Source organism: Pholcus phalangioides, unplaced genomic scaffold, assembly GCF_987345545.1.
Source record: "Pholcus phalangioides strain wild (caught in Gottingen) unplaced genomic scaffold, Ppha-v1.0 ptg000015l_1, whole genome shotgun sequence".
Classification (NCBI taxonomy): domain Eukaryota; kingdom Metazoa; phylum Arthropoda; class Arachnida; order Araneae; family Pholcidae; genus Pholcus; species Pholcus phalangioides.
In genome coordinates, this window is record NW_028301608.1 from 37,410,206 (window position 1) to 37,427,435 (window position 17,230).

Here is a 17,230-nt window from a genome sequence, read left to right on the forward strand (position 1 = left end):
ATCATTTTCATGGAATATCAAAAGTAATGTTATTTGTAAATGTTAGAAGTCATTAAGACTAACTTGAATTCCTTGTATTATGGGATCAAAACAATGCTCTATAAATATCCCGATTTGCGAAGTTTAAAGACCTCCGAAGTATATAATGATGAATTACATTATTATTATTTAAATAGTCACTATATTCGCAACTTGAAAAATAAATTATGATATTATATATGCATTTGTTATGATAATTATGAGAAACGGAATCTTCTTAATATGGTTTCATTTTCATATACCAGAAATATTTTTTCTTTTCCCAGTATAACAAATTTTATTAGTTTTTTTTTTTTAATTAGTTATTATTTATTTAGCTTTGTGAAATACTGCAGACTAAACACGTGCTCAAAGTGGAAATGCATAAATGCTTTTGGATCCATTAAGCTGGTATTACTACCAATTTAAATCTTTTAATCTATAAAAGTTATCGCTACATTTAGCTTTAAACTATTCGTCAATATATTTTACGGCAAATGTGACATATCGAGATTATGCATAATCGCGGGTTATAACTTGCTTATAGCTGCGTTTCTCCGGTCCCTTGAGTAACATTATACAGGGTGAACATGACCTGTTCTGCCAAAGTAAAGGTGGGGGGGGGGGGTTGATGGATGAGCCCAAGTGGAACATGAAACTCTCTATAGTCCGTTTCAGGTTAACTTTGCAGTGGAGAGAAAGGTAAAGGGAAATGCTATGATGAGTTTGCTTTGTCAGTGGAGAGAAAGGTAGAGAGTGTGCTCCTTCACCGCAAAATAAAGTTCCCATAAATCAGAGTTTTATGATGATCATTTATACAGACAGACATGACCGCTGACCGCCCTCATTGAGGTTGATTCAGAATGGCCTTGGATCATTTATACAGAATATTTCAATTTTTTTTAATGATTTTGAAAAAAAATAATGAAAAATATTGTTTTGAACCGATGTTTCTTCATTTGAAATTTTTAAATTAGAAAAAAAAATATCGGTTACCATTATCCAAAAATCTATAGCAACCACAACGACATTTTGGCGCGATATCCTAGAAATCGTCCATACCTTACCGAGGCCGCGCATTGGTTAAGAGGCTTTTGTTGCCATAGCAATGAGTGATGAGGTTCCCTCGTAGCTTCCTTTTTACTGCAAAGTTAACCTGAAACGGACTATAGCAACCCTGTCCTATCTTTAAAGGATTTTTGAGTTACAGTGGCTAATCGATTATGGAAAAAAAATGTGTCAAGTCTGAAAATACCCAAATTTGTGAAGTTTATGAAAGGCCTACAAGAAAACTAAATACACATTTAAAAAGAGCGAGAAAATTCCTATCAGGTGATACCATTCCCATTGAAATATTTTGATTTCATGGCAAGCTATAAGCGCTGAAAGATTGGTGAAGGAAATCAAATAGTCACCAAAATTTTTATTTTCCAGTTTTGCAAACACCCTTATAGCTTGAATCTGTCAAATTTACTGCGAACTTGTTCATCGCAACAGCTTTAGAAAGAACAATAAAAACCATATCAGACTGTTCTGGTTCAGGAGAAATTTATAGCCTTTTATTTGCAATACATCACTGAAATTGGTATTTGTCAAGGTAGATGTAAAGTAGATATAACTTATATTAAATGAAAATTTGGAATTGGTGGATATAGATTTTTGTGACTATTTGATTTTGCTGAAAAATCCTACCTCTGTCCACATGATATCTGTATTAAATAGCGAGCTACAAGCTCCGAGAGATTGGCAAGGTGTAAAATCAAATTGTCATCAAAATCTATTAAAATTAGGTGAATGCAGATTTCAGTGATGTATTGCAAAAAAAATCTAAATATTTTCTGCTTTTTCTAAATGTGTGCTTAGTTTGCTTGTAGGTCTTTCAGAAGCTTAACAAATTCAGATTTTTTTTCAAACCTGACACATTTTTCTTCTGTAATCGATGATACATCATAATTTGAAAACGGTTCAAGATAGGACAGGTTTGTTAGGGTGTTGGTGCTCACATATCACCTCCCTTTCATTTGGCAAAAAGGTCAAATTCACCCTGTAAATGCCTTTCACTGTATATCTTTTCCAATATTCACTCAGTTGGTTTTTTTTCTCATAAGTATACTCAGGATTTTTAAAAATATTTTCAACAGATGATGTTGTGAGATTATAACTTCTCAGGTGAAGTCTTTCGGTAGTGCATCTAATGGGCCAAGTGCGAAGCAAAGTTTTCACAGAGAAGGAGCTCAATGAATATCAGGTAAATATCTGTGAATGTAGATGGAAACAAAAATAGTGATAGTCAAACATATAAATGTTGCCAAATCTTTGGTCATTTAAATTTCGGGAATCCCTTTTTATGGAGGTGTTGGCAAATTTTCCTTGGTGAATAAACAACCAAAAGCATGATGAGAAGGTACGAAGAGTAAAACAGTCATTCTTTCAGATGTCTTTCTTACCCAAAAAAGCTTCTAAAATGCTAACACACTCAAATGATTCAAGGGTGTATGACACTATACAAAAGACCATTACTACCAGCGACCTCTAAGGGGTTGACTTAACTTTCAGACAATAACCAGTGTAGAAAAATGGAATGGCAACCTAGAAGCCGAAGAAAATAATAGGGACAGAAAAAACGCTAACAGAAATGACCAACCAGGAATTAAAGCGCCAACAAGGTAGGAAAGAAATCCAGGGCTTTTACAAATCATTAAAAATTAACATGCCAGCCGAATTTCTTAAAGGCCAAAAGCCTGCCATTTTTTTTCTCAAAAAAAAAACTCTCTCAAATAATGTTTGTTTCAACCTTTCCAGGACTTATCAAAACCTCTCCATGTTGGAAGACACGCTATGAAATCAAAAAATTGTGTCATCCTGAGAGTCCAATTCAGAAATCAATCCAAATAGAAAATTTAAGGCACCAATACAGATTTTTTTTCAATTGACATGCAATCTATATTTCATATAACTGTTCATTGTAATGGATATCACATCCCCAATATAAGTGCAGTAAAACTCCTCTTAACAGACATCCCTCAGATGCTATCACCCTTCTTGCACGGACGAATAATAGGTTCCCCTTTTTATAATGTATGCATTTCAAACCCTTGATTAATGGTCACCTCCTGTTTTGAGGACAAATATTTTTTGTCCTGCTGGTGTCTGAAAAAGGGAGGTTTTAATAGAATTTTGAACACTCTTTCATTGATTTTTTTAATGTGAATTATACTTTTTATAAATTTTTTATTTACTCAAGAAATAAGAACTATTTTTGATTGATTGTAAAATTTAATTTTGTTTGTGCAGTTATAGTTTTGTTTTTCTATCAAATTTAATGAACTAATTAACCAGAGAACATTATGTAGAAATATTGATGTAGTATTAATAAATGTGCATCATTTTCAAATACTCGTTCATGTTTTATTTCTCACAGGAGCTGACATACTTAACAAAGATTGAAATATTGAAGTATGTATAAATGAATTATTGCAATCAAGCAAAGCTATTGTTGTTTTCTTGACAATTTTAAGATTTTTCATCTGTTTGCATTGATGCTCTTCAGCAAGTATATTTATACACTGTAAAATAAAGATTGAGGATCTAAGACAAGGGTTTTCAACCTTTCAGACACAGTGGACCAAATGGAAACCTTCCCTCCAGGCCTGCAAGTCACCAACTCATGTAGTTTAGCAATATCTTAATAGCAGGAGGGGGAGGGGGCACTGAGCTAAACAGGGACAAAAATAATTGAAGATTTTTATTAATTATAAATTTTGATTAGTTAAATAATTCTGCGATTAATTTTAATCCAAAATTTCTTTAAATGATTCCTTAAGCATTTATTTTGGTAATGTTTATTTTTCTTCTCAATATATCTTGAGATCTTTTCTTTCCATAATTATGCAATTACTCTTTTGATTTATAAGTTGTTTTTTTCATCAACTGAAATTACTTTTTTCAATGATTCTAAAATTATTCCTTTCATTATCTCTGAGTTTTCATCAATTTGTTCCGTAATCATTTTATTTATTCTGGAATTATTCCCTTCATTTATCCTAGAACTATTTCTTCCATTAACTGTAGAATCAATCGTTTTACGATGTTCTCAACCATTTTCTGAAAATGATCTGCGGGCCACAACAAAAGCTCCGAAAATCAAGCAATGAAAACCCCTGATCTAAGATCATCTCTGCATAATAAGTTTTACAGAAAGAAAGCTTCGTTGTTGAAGGCCAAACATTCCTGTCTAAATTATTGCAATTGAAGAATTGTGTGTTAGAGATTTTGAATCTAAGAAGAAATTGCATATAACCCATAATCACGTGTGCTAACCTGACAAATGCCAGCACTTGCTCCTGGCCTATTTAATTTTTCTTGAGCTGTATGCATAGAATCATAATCAATTTCGAAGGGCTAATGAATGCAGTTTATAAAACACCAATCAGTGCTTTCATTTTCATGGGGGAAATAAATAAACAAATTAAAAAGAAAACAAACTCCAGAATCTGTATCTTTGTTACTAATCTATTTATTGTCTGAAATTTATTCTTGTCTACGTTCATTAATCAGTTCTTTATTAGTGGATACTTTTTACAGTGACCTCTTTAAATTTTTCATTTCTTGTTCATAAGTTGAATTGTCAGCCAATTTGGCTGCACAAGCAACAAATCCCAACATGTACGAACATGAAACATGGAGAGTGCTGTAGCCCAGGTTGATAAGATGCTTGCCTAAAAAACCAAAGGATGTTTAGAGGTGCCGCGAGTTATACCCGATTCGTCCTTGTCAGAAACTTTCCTGACACAGGGGAACAACAGAAACGGAGACATAACCACAGAAAAAGATTGCTACCGCAAGGAGACCCACATCGAGGGGCTAGTGCACCAACCTCTTGGTGAGTATAAAAAAAGGCTGCCATTCGGAATCAGCAATAAATTGTAGGTCCTGGTCCGTGTGCAGAAAATCACAGTAGTGTGACAAAAATTATCAAATGAGACATGGATACTTGTGCTAGACCTGTTTGACGTAAGGAACCAATTTTCGTCCCAGTGATGAGAGGGATGCTAATCCAGCACATATCGGACCAGAGTGTGCCAGATTACTGGAAGTTCACCTTTTGAAGACCAAGGGAAACCTGTGTCCCAATGTAAAATAGTGATTAAACACATGAAAAATTATTTTCTCTGAAATAAAATATTCTGTATATTTTTGTTCGTTTCATTGCTGGAAATCATATATTAGCATCATCAATAAAAAAAATTGAATATTATATTTTACAATGTATGATGTTTTAAATTAGATTCATAATGAACTCATTTCAACACCTAAAAACTTTGTTACTCCATAAATCCTTGTGAACCTGAAAGGGTTAATTGAAAAATCCTATTTGAATAATAACTTCTGTGCGCAGACTTGTTGTGACATTTTTTTCCCTCTTCTATGCTCAAAGAAAACTGACCTAAAAATGCCATATTACTAGACGGGATAAACTAAGCGAATGGCTGGATCATTGTGAGTCTACTGTGCTCATACAATCGAAGTTGACTTCAACTCAGCTACCCTGGAGATGATACATTTCACTTTAAAAGGGATTTCTTTATGGTGATATTTCAAAATGAACAGGCCTCTGAGGCCTGGTGCCAGTACTCAAAGATTAAATCATCCCAGTGACCAACAAAAAATTTCAAACAGCAATTAGATGTCAAGCAAATGAGACTACATTTAGCTTATGATCACAGAGGGATCAGCATGGGGACAGCTACAGCTTCCCTGTGGAATAAGTGAGACACAATATATTACTAGAAAATCTTGCAATTAGTTGCAATTAAGAAGTGCTGCCTCACCTTTTAGATATGAGTTCACAAAGACTGATTAATCCCTGGGGGGTGGGAAGGAACACAGTTTGCAATAGCTGTTAGCACAGACAGTGTCAAATCATCAATTTATTTTGTCAAGCAAACTCAGTGTGAAATGATTTATCACAAACAAGAAGTGTTTTATAATAATGGAAAATTTCATGTAATTTTATTTGTTTCCTTGAGATTCCCACAATATCTTCTACCCGGACGCTAACAGTATGTCTAATTTTTATGATTTCAGGGCCTTTGAAAGATTTAGCTCTCTAGTGCCACTAAATCAGAGGAACAACAAGAACCCTGTAGTGAACTATGATGCTTTTATCAGCATACCTGAAGTGAAGGTAATGAAATTAAGGGTGAAATACTTTTTTTCCTTCTTTTTAAATTTTGTTTTATATCTGGTTTATGTGTTATAATTTAAGGAAAAATATTGGTTTAAAAAATCAAGAATAACTAACAATTATATAGATCAATAACATACACAAAGAAAATGTGTATATGTTGTGGGAAAGCAGCGAGAAAATTATCGATTGGGATATGTATGCAGTATATATATAAGCATAATGTATTTAATTATCACAGATTATATGTACCAAATATACCTTTTCGGGAGAGAGTCCGCCATTCATGCAAGACATACGTAACATATAAGATATACATACATACATACATAGATATGATGCTCTAGCATTGTATCTAGTTTTCTATAGGAGAACCCGGGGCACAACAGGTACCGGGGCGGAATGAAATTTGATCTTTCTCAATGGCAAGGAGGTGCTGCCAGTGAGCAGCAATAAGTAGAACTAGACCAACCTAGCGCAACTGCGGCAGCCATGTTAGTCTGGTTTTCTGGAGCGTTGGTGCACGAGGTTTCCGTTGTGTGATTGATTGCTCCTATATTGTAACTTCTGAGGATTTTGTAACCAAGGTAAGGTATACATACTTGTTTACATTATGACTATAGTTAGTACATGCTGGAAGTATTTAATTGGCTTTACTTTCGTGTAGTTAAACATTTGTTTACATATCTTTCGTGAGTGACTGTACCTCCATAACTTGAATCATGTCCCTGAGGCAGAATGGGATACTTCCCCATCCTCATCCTTTAACATCCTCAGAAAAGAGCGAAACTGTAACCTGTCTTATTTCTGTGTTGGCAAGCAGAATTTACATGCCCCTGATGCTCATTTTTCCTCGAAAGAAGAAGCAGAAAGAATTTGAGTTAGGATTACTACCATGAGGTTGGGCTGAGGTGCACAGCACTGGATGGATGGCTGCTGAATTATTTCTTGTATGGTTTTGAAAATTTGTAGAAGTTTCTAAGGCATCAAAAGACTTCCCAGTTCTTATATTAGATGGCCACTCAACACATACTAAGAACCTTGAGGTTATAGACCATGCGAGGGAAAGTTGGCTTTTGTTGCTATGTCTACCACCACATTGCTCTTGCAGACTTCAGCCACTTGATTATTTTATGAAGCCTTTAAGTCTTCATTGCAATGATGAACTTCGAAAATGGCTACAAAGCAACCCAGGGAAAGTCATAACTCTCTTTCAAATTTTAAACAGACACAATCAACGGAAACTGTAGTTAAACCTTTATAGCCACTTAAAACTAAATAAATATAGAGCAAACTTATTTTTTCCTGCATTTCTACTAGTTTTATATATTTTTATAATTACTGGTCCTTACCACCACATTCTGCCCCATGCTCGGCGCAGAATGGGGTAAATGATATAATTTTCTGTTTTTGAAGAAAAAAATTCTTTTGTTTTCTTACAGTATCATTGTATTTTTGTAATTATTAAATTATAATGTGTTCATAGAAACATTTGCAGCTCTCTTAATTAACCCTTTTGTATTTTTAAAACATATTTTCAACTTGGTACCCTGTTCTGTCCTGGGTTTCCCACCTTGTATAAATAGTGGAATGTGACATCATCATTCTCTCTGCACTTCGCCATCTGGGGGTCATTGTCATCACCTCTACCAGCTGAGTTAGGAGGTTGTCCATTGCTCATTTAGCGTTCACCTATGCTCCAAGGAAGAAAATATCAATGTTATTTATAGCATAGTGGTCTAGTATACTCTGACAACCCAAATACAAGAACAGCACAGCTCTGACAACATAAATACATCTTGGGGCCACATATACATTCAGAACATACATTCCAACATGTTAAAAATTTTGTTGAGGAAAGTGTACAAGGTGTGTGCATGGTTAAATAGTATTCTAGCGCACTTACCCTGATTTCAAGGGGATGATAGTTCAATTTGCTATAGATGCCTGTGAGAGAACAAAATTTCCTTCTAAAAATTCATTTTTACATCTTATCCAGTTTTCTGTCCTTTACATACATTGGATTGCATGATAGCTTATAAAAATATTTGATAGTATCTTTGATTCTGTATTATTATTTTTTAACCCTTTAAATGGTTTTAAAATTTTCCTGATATGCACTATAACTGCCACATTGGAAATAAAAGCATGTTAAGAACGAGATATTGTAGAGTAACCAAAATAAAGCAGATTAAGTTTGACAAGATATCTCGCTGTAAGGGTTTATTTACTGCAGTTTCCTTCCTATATCATATACAGTGGTATATAATCCGGCCTTGCAAACTTTTCTAGTTGCTATTTTTATAGTCAATAATGAAATATTAATTATTGGTCGCAGTCTTTTTTGTGGAAAATAATATTGCGTTTTCTACTTGCATCTTTTTACCATCTTTTCAAAAATAATTTTTTGTGAATAATTTTTTAAAATATTAATTTTTATTCCAACTGCTCAAAAAGTTGCAGGTTAGATGCAGTGGTCTATAATCTTCAATAAGAAATTTAGATTTTTTTTAACGTATAGAGCCTAATTTACAAATTCATACTCAGATTTTTCTTATATCTCAAAGCACATTGTATATTTGTACACATACTAATTCCCTAATTTTTTTGCAGGTTAATCCATTCAAAGACAGAATATTTAGCACTTTTGCATCCTCTGAAGATGAAATGACTTTTGAAGATTTTCTAGATATGATCTCTGTGTTCAATGAAAAATCTCCGAAGGTTGTGAAGACAGAATACGTGTTTAGAATATATGGTAAAAATGTGATTCTTCTTTATTTCTAGTGTTTGAAAAAAAAAAAAAAAACCGTTTTGCAATATTGAATCATTAGAATTTTTCCTTTAGATTCCCTCTATGAATTGTATCACCCTGCATCAATGATGGAGCTGGTTTTCTTGCACTAACAAGTGAATTTGTCTGATCTGGCAAATAAGTTAAAATGCTCATTGTATGAGTACATATGTTACTGCCAGACCATGAAGTCTAGTTAACATTTTTATACATTGTTGGTGATTTATTCTTGTGTGGGTGAAACAGGATTTGGTTCTATTGACCTGGCTCTTGAAAATGTTTGAAAATGAAAGTTTTCTTAGCTCTTAGTTGTAACATTAATGTATTTTTGTGTTTGGTGATCATAATCACTGACTTTATTTTGATTGAGGTACATTTTTAATTAGATTTGAGCATATTTATTTCAATATTAATGCCTGAAATCTTAAATTCTGTGTTGTTTTATTTTAGATTTTGATGATGATGATTTTGTTGGCGTGGACGACATTATGATAGTGATACAACGCTTGACTGGATACATTGACTTCAGTGAAAATGACATGAAAGAAATCATAGACAATGTTAGAATGAGTTTGTGTTTTTTTTTCTGACGTAACTGTATTATTTATAGTATCTGACTTTATTTTTTAACCGACTTATAGTTTATCACACAATATTATTTCAAATATGGGTTGAGAAAGGTACTCGTATACAAATGCTTCTGGATATTGTTTAACTTTTACAGCAGCAATGACGAGATATCTTGCCTAACTTGATGTCCTTTATTTCAGCAGTTCTAAGATACCTCATGTATTCTTATTTCAGCAATAATGAGCCCACACAGCAAAGAGGTTATAATGATAATTTTGTTGTAAGAAAGTGTGAAAAGCTAATGATGTCTGCCAATAGGTCTTGCTGAGACAAATCCAATGATACTTTACTGTTGTTTATATGCCTTCCACTTTGAGTTCCCAGCATGCAATGTTTATTAACAAAATAATTTCAATCATTACAATAAATTTCATCCACTTTACATTAGAAAACTATGTATAAGATAAAATATCTTTAAGTCAAATCTAACCCATGCTCATGAAGACTTCTTCAGTTTTTGTTACTGGACAAAATAGGTATACGTCTTAATTCACTGCATAAGGTTTAAGAGAGAGCCTTGTGAAAATACTTCTCCTCCGTGTAACGTGGGTTCTATCCCTCCAACCTGTCAAATCAACTGCCAGTGGGCGGAGTCAGCTTTTGTTCATAGTTTTATAATATAGAGAGTGAGACAGTGGTTTTTCCCCCGTTCGAGCTAGTATAGGAAAATGCTTACAGTGTAAATAATATAAAAATAATATAGAGTATTTCCTCTTACTTGTTTTTTTTATTATTAATCCCAGTGTTGGGAGGAAAACACTTGTCAGCTGCACAAGATTTGGAAAAAAAAATTTTCTTAAAAACAGGTGTGGCACTTCACAAAAGGTTTAGTGATTTTCACTGTGGCAGTTATAATGTGGATCAAAGAAATTTTAAAACCTGCTTAAAGCAGTGGTTCTCAACTTTTTGTCACCCCCGCACTCTTACCCAGTTTGTGGTTCATCTGCGGCTCCCAAGAATAGTTTAGTAAATATTTTAACATATAAAAGAACCACTTTTCAAAGCACAAATACGCACACAAATGAATGTTTCTTGCTCGCTGCAAAGCGCTTGGAACCATGATGTATAAAAAACTTTTGTTTTTTTCCAATGAATTTATTTGCTTTTTAATTATTCATTAAAATTTTTTTTGTTAAATATGAACATTTTGTTCATTGATAGGTTATGGCAGAAGCAGATTTAGATGGAGATGACAAACTCAACTACTCAGAGTTTGAGCATTTGATTTATAAACTGCCCGATTTTGAAGCGTAAGTAACTTGCCAAGAATTTGATTCATCTGCATTATGCTCGATTTTTTTTAAAGTTCTTCCTCCGTTTAATTTGATTTGATTCAATTATGTGGGATTTTCATTAAATTTTTAATCTTTTTCAAAATATATTGCTTTAATCTACTCATTTTAAAAATGCTCATATTACTGGAAAATGTGTATCATGCAAGTAAAATGTTTTATTCTGCTTGAATGCATCATTTTTTAAGCCAGTAGGGGGGAGATATAACAAAGTTTGCATATCATGAATAATTTTGCTGTATATTTTTTACTTTGTTATAAGCGGGTTTGGCTGTATAAATTGTATCTAGGATATGTATGCATTTTGATTTATTGTTTCAAAATTTTAATGTGTTTCATATCCGTTATTACAGTTATTACAGGATCAGACTATGAAAGGAAAGGAAGAAAATGTGTGGTTACAGACAAGGGTAATAATAATTTAGCATTACTTCCTGTGTTACTTGCTGGATTCAAAGAACCTGCGTGTGAGAACTTGTTCAAGATCTGTTATTTTATGATCGTGCTATCATGAGATGTGAAATGCTGGAGTCCATGGTGACTGTGTGCATCTAGCAGCTCAAGTGTGAAATTGCTGAAATTGTCTTTGTATGAGCGCACTTTGTAATGTAAATTCATAGCAGTTCAAGGTTTGGAATAACTGTATGCATTTTAAGTATGCTATGCTCATTTGCAGATCCAACAAAGTCAGAATTATTTTCATGAGCATGAAACAAATCACCCTTTTTACCCTCCTCAAAAATACTTGGCACGGTGCATGCTTGATATTGCAAAAAAATATTGTCATTTGTAAATGAGTGTTTGTGCAGTAAGCACTTCAATCTTTGTTATTCTTGATTGAATGTACAAAATTTTCCTGCATTTGCATCTACAATTGCTTATCTTGTCTCATACTGAAATTATTATGGGTCACACATTTGCAATAATTTAAACCCTGTTGCAATAGCCAATTGTTTCCTGATTGCCATCATACAGTGATAAATACTGCTTAAAACATAGAATATGCTTGCATTTTTCTATTTATAATATCCTTATAAGCATAATGGAGTAAAAATGTTTTTTGTATCAAACTAAAAGTTTTTGATAACGATTGCAATTTTTCAAAAATAGAGCATCCTGCGGAATTCAAAACTCTTAAATATTGTGTTCATCTCATTCCTAACCTTCTTTGCTTAGTACTGTGATTAGTTCTGAATTACACTGTATTGTCTGTTGACATAAATAAGAAGTGCCTTGAAGAAGAAAAATACATTTATATAGCTGTATTTTGTTTAACCAAAGTGATAACCGATAACCAGTGTGTGTTCACTTTCTTATGTATCATGTGATATATTGTGTTCATGGAGAAAATTCTTAATTTTCCAGTAAGAGGTACAACTTTTATTTGATTTGCTTATAAATAATGAAAACAAGTTGTGCTATAACTGAAATATTACATATTTAGGTTGTACTGAAATGATTGACACAAATGTGCAGTCACAGGGTTGGAAATAGTTTGTTCACAAAAACTGAATGTTACATCAATGAGACAAACTCCCTACATACATTCGAGCTTATGCACTTCTGCCGAACGGCTGTGATGAACAATTCCATGCGGAATGTTGTTGCACCATTTACAGACAATAAGCCTGCAATTCTTCATAATTTTGCAATTGTTGACCTTGCAGGAATTGTCAATAATCTACTGCAATGTTCCTCAAGCAAGTCTTGTTTCGTAGTGCAGCTCATTAAATTACAATAGTAGATGAAGCCCTTGGGCAGAGTACGGTATGAAATGAAATGAGCTCATTAAATGTTATGTGCCTGTTTGCCATAATCCATACTCTATGATCGCTGCTGTACGCAATGTTGAAGGTGGTCTTGTGCGTTCACATTTTTGGTTACGCTTTCCTGTCCACTGTTGAACTTGGCCAACCAGCAGAGCACAGTTCACGTTGACTGTGCTTTGTCTCTGCACACCAACACCATATGACGATGGATATCAGTTCCAGAAACCCCACCATTGCCACAGTAGTGGTCAGCTTGGTTTTCAAGTTGGTTTTCTGTGGTTCTCAACTTCAAGGTAGAAATGTGAGCCAATCTCTCCATTAAAAAATCTTGGCACAGAGAGCAACAGGTCTACAGCGATACAGTTACTCTATCATTACACTTCACTCATAGCTAGAAAACTGATGGCAGATGGCGGCACCACACAAAAAACATTACACAGAAACTTCACATCAGGTTCATAACACGTACAAGTACATTCCAGCATGTACGAATTCGTTAGAGGTTCCGTAGATGAATATAGACAAGGTGGGCATGTGTGGTTTAGTAAAAGTTTAGTTTCTTTCAACAAAAATCATTGCTGACCATGATAATTATTTTCCACCCGTGCTTCTATGCTCACAATGATGGTGACTGGAAGAGCGGCTGCTCTCCTTAAGCGGTCGCCATCAGGTAGTACCATTTGCACATTCTGCATAGCTCCCAACCTCTTCATGTTTCCCCTTTTCTTGTTCTTGATGGGCAGCACCCCAGCAAGTACATGAAACAAGCATAATACTGACAACATAAATATGTTAGGGCCACACATACACTCAGAACACACATTCCAGCATGTACTAATTCATTAGGAATCTCGTAGAGCAGCAGTTATCAATTAGTGCTCCATGTGCACTCTCCAGGTACTCTGTGGCCGCTCAAGGAAAATAAAGTAAATTTGAAGAAAAAAATTATTATAAATATTTTTTAATTAAGAAAAATAAATCAGTAACTTTGACGAGTAAATAAAAAAAAGGCCATTGGGACTCCATCATAGAAATTATATACCAGAAAGGGCTCCGTGAGTCAAAAAAAGTTGAGAACCGCTGCCATAGAGAATGGAATGTGTACAGGGTACATGTGTGGTTAAGTAGTAGTAGTAACATTTCCTAATTCCTGGTGTGTGGAGTTTGTTTACAGCGAGAACTTGTGTCAAACATTTCTGTATGACCTAAGTAATTAAGAGAGCAGAGCTTGGCAAATCTCAGGTTGTCAGGCAGTGACTAGAAAATTGGTATTGGTACCTAAAATTGTCTACATGTAATTGTTAAATTGTAGTTCTAAGTATAACACAAAATTTTCTGATTTCATTACAGTATGTCTTGCAACACGAGAAGGGGTCATTAACTCTCCAAAAAGTTTAAAAACATGATTCAGGATTGTTTTTCATGATAAAAAATCGACTGGTGCCTGATTATTTTTTTCAATTTGTCAAGCCCTGCTTTAGGGACTACTTATATACTGTATTTATTTATTTTTGAGCATTCAATTTACTACTTACAGCTTCTGATAAAAATGCTCTTTGGTGGAAAAAGTCACTTTAATAATCATTATGAATGCAACATGTAAGTTTTACCTCTTATAAGGCAATGGGTGTAGTTTTATAACCTTTGGAAATTTTTTTTTATAAAATCATGTATGATGTAGTTATAGATATTGTGTGATTGGAAGACAGTGCACTTGATGCAGTGCATACCTCATTTTGCATTAAATTTTTTATTTACATTTAAAATGTGTTATTTAAAAAAGTGTTTTGTAAAACGGGAATATATTTGCTAGAATAAATATCAAAGTACATGATATGGTCTATATATGTACACAGAACTTTTGCCAATACTCATATTTTTGTTGTTTTACTTCGTATCAGAAATGCCCTTAGACAGTATTGACAGATGCCAACCCCACAGTTCCAGGAATAGCAATTAAAAATATAGTACAGTAAGACCCTTCCTAATGATCGCCGATCTTTTACAGCCAAATAATACTCCCTTGTATAATAAAATATGCATTTCAAACCCCTGATTGACAGTTACCCAGTGCTGTCTTAACGCATGGCCCGGGGGCTTCAGAAAAATGAGAAGTTGAAGTTTTCTAGAATTTTCCAGATAAGGCCTCAGAAAAATCACTTGGCCCAGAGGTCCATGATGCTCCTGAGGCGGTCGCCTCTCTTCTATTGACAATTTTTTTTTTGTCCTGCCAGTGTTTGTAAAAGAGAAGTTTTATTGTCCTAATTAGTTTTTCTTTCTGTGTATAAAAAACAAGTGGCTGTTTCTTTTTTAGTAAGTTAATGATTATGAAAAGTATTAGAGGCTTATTAAACACTAAGACCAGGGTTGGCCATATTTCAATTTTGAAAAATTGGACAAATCTCAAAGAATTCACGTGTCCAGTCGGACTTGTAACTAGGAATAATGGATGCCCGAATCAAAATTTTTCATGCTCAAAGAATGTTAATTTTTAGTATCAACTGGATTTACTTTCAATTCATTTATATGCCAGGGTCAGGCTTGTAGTAAAAAAATAAAACACATGCCTGAGGCATGTTAGGAAATAGATTTTTCTAGCCCTGGAATAACGTCACCAGAAAATTGAAATTCATGAAAAAAAGTTTCATAAGTTCCCTGTACAAGGGAAAAATTAATATATCCTGTGAAAGGGTCCCCACAATTATTTTTGCACAGGGCCTCGTGTCTAGTAACGGTGGCTTTGTTCCATATTGGAAATTATTTTATGAGTCCAGCACCCATGTTAACATTGTTAACATAGGTGCCAGAACCTGGGGGCTTAGGCTGTTTAAGTGTCTCCTCCCCCACAATAATTAATGAATGTACAAGGCAGCACAGCACTCCCTCTCCTGCATAAGTGAATATACTGATAATCGCGACAACTGAAAACTTTGTTCCCTCAATTTTTTCTTCATTTCAGTGCTTCCAAATATTAATGAAGCACTGGTCTAGAAGACATTGCATTGCCTATTTGTCCTCACACGAATCTTCATGTTGATCAGAAACCACAATTGAGAACAAGGAAGTCATTAAAGAACTATGTTCTGCCATTGAGAATATTGTTTTGGGAGGTGCTTGAAATCAGTAAATTGTCATATCCATATCTTTTGAACGACGAATTGTACCAGAAAGTTATAATTAAAAAAGAATTGTGTTTTCCAAAGAACCAGAAAATTGTGTTAATTGATGTTACTTTTATATAGACGTATGTGGAACGAAAATGATCACGGTGACGCATATGTGTCGAAAATGGCAAATCACAATTTTTCAGATTGGAGGTAGTAGGCCTCAGAAAAATCATTTAGCCCGGGACCTATAATGTTCTTGAGACAGCCCTGTAGTTTGTTCCGTTGAAAATCATCTATAATAGAGAGGTGTCCAAACTTACAGGTTTCACTGGAAAGCAACAGAGATCAATGTTAATGAACCTTACTTTAATATCACTGAGATTCAATGAACTCAGGTATATAAACTTCATTTTCGAGACTTAAGCTTCAGTATGGAAGAGAAAATAAACTTTACCCAGTAACACTCAGAAATCACTAGCAGAAAAGAAGCTGTACATCTATATATATAAAATTGATTTTCTGTCCGTGTGTGTGTATGTTCCCTATACAAATCTACAATTTTAGATCGATCATCGCCAAATTTTGCTTACATACAAATGGGACCCGACTTAAATGATAGGCTACTTTAAAATTTTGTCAGAGCAGTGCAAATGCCCCAAATGGGCAGTAAACCGTAGGGCAACAATGGTTTTTGGGCCTCAACAATCACTTTCCGAACGTTTACTTTGGTTACCATGGTTCCCTAGCAATGCGTTTAAGACGCGTATATGACTTTACAATGGTTTGTCATTTCTTCAATGCTGTACGTATATGTATAATAGTTTATGAATTTATAATGGTTTGCCACTTTATTCAATCCTCCCAGTAATGAGAGCTTTTTGAATAGACATCAGCATCACTTTGAGAGTAAGGCAAAGGATGATCCCCCCCCATAGAAATCAGCGTTAAAATTGCCGATTTTAATGTAGAAATGCGGAAATTTAGTGGGATTTTCCCCCACATCGATAATTTTAAAAATTATATTGAATATTCCTGATTTTTTTTTGAAATACACTCAAACCTGTTTTTGTGCGGTGGATAGGGACTGCATAAAAAAAAATCTCACAAAACTTCACGAGTAGCTATAAATAATGTTTTTTGCAACACTTTTAAAAAATATTTTTTTTATGCGGTGGATAGGGACCGCATAAAAAAAGTCTCTCGTAGAAAATAACTCAAAATCTTAAGAAATAACTAGAAATTGCTTTTTTAAACGAAATCAAGACACGATTCTGGGCAGCTACTTGAAATCTGATTTAGAAAATACACATGCGAACATTTTTAAATATTTTATTTACATATGTACTTATTTTACACACACAAAGCTGTTCAAAATGTATAACCATTATCCTTCGTAGTCTGACAATACGCGAATTTTCTTCTGGTAAACTGGT

The 17,230-nt window shown here is 34.0% G+C and overlaps 1 protein-coding gene across 2 annotated transcripts; it reads left to right on the forward strand.

Annotated features, from left to right (window-relative positions):
* The first annotated feature begins 48 nt into the window (after positions 1 to 48).
* LOC149075956 (calcium and integrin-binding protein 1-like) lies at positions 49 to 14,524 on the forward strand. 2 transcript variants are annotated; one of them, XM_089243480.1, is made up of 9 exons: positions 84 to 138; positions 357 to 429; positions 2,160 to 2,266; positions 3,440 to 3,474; positions 6,106 to 6,205; positions 8,819 to 8,963; positions 9,450 to 9,559; positions 10,791 to 10,879; positions 11,275 to 11,428. In XM_089243480.1, the coding sequence occupies exons 3-9, from the start codon at positions 2,213 to 2,215 to the stop codon at positions 11,294 to 11,296; spliced, it is 555 nt and encodes a 184-aa protein (XP_089099606.1). In that variant the 5' UTR covers positions 84 to 138; positions 357 to 429; positions 2,160 to 2,212; the 3' UTR covers positions 11,297 to 11,428. The 2 variants fall into 2 exon arrangements, with proteins under 2 accessions (XP_089099605.1, XP_089099606.1); XM_089243479.1 differs by lacking the exon at positions 357 to 429 and having other exon boundaries at positions 49 to 138; positions 11,275 to 14,524.
* Positions 14,525 to 17,230: the final 2,706 nt, after the last annotated feature.

Excerpts from the sequence above, each read along its gene's own strand:
- LOC149075956 (XM_089243479.1), top strand. The coding sequence starts at position 2,213 with ATGGGCCAAGTGCGAAGCAAAGTTTTCACAGAGAAGGAGCTCAATGAA. Across the intron at positions 3,475-6,105 it reads ACAAAGATTGAAATATTGAA|GGCCTTTGAAAGATTTAGCT; the intron begins GTATGTATAAAT and ends TTATGATTTCAG. Across the intron at positions 8,964-9,449 it reads ATACGTGTTTAGAATATATG|ATTTTGATGATGATGATTTT; the intron begins GTAAAAATGTGA and ends GTTTTATTTTAG.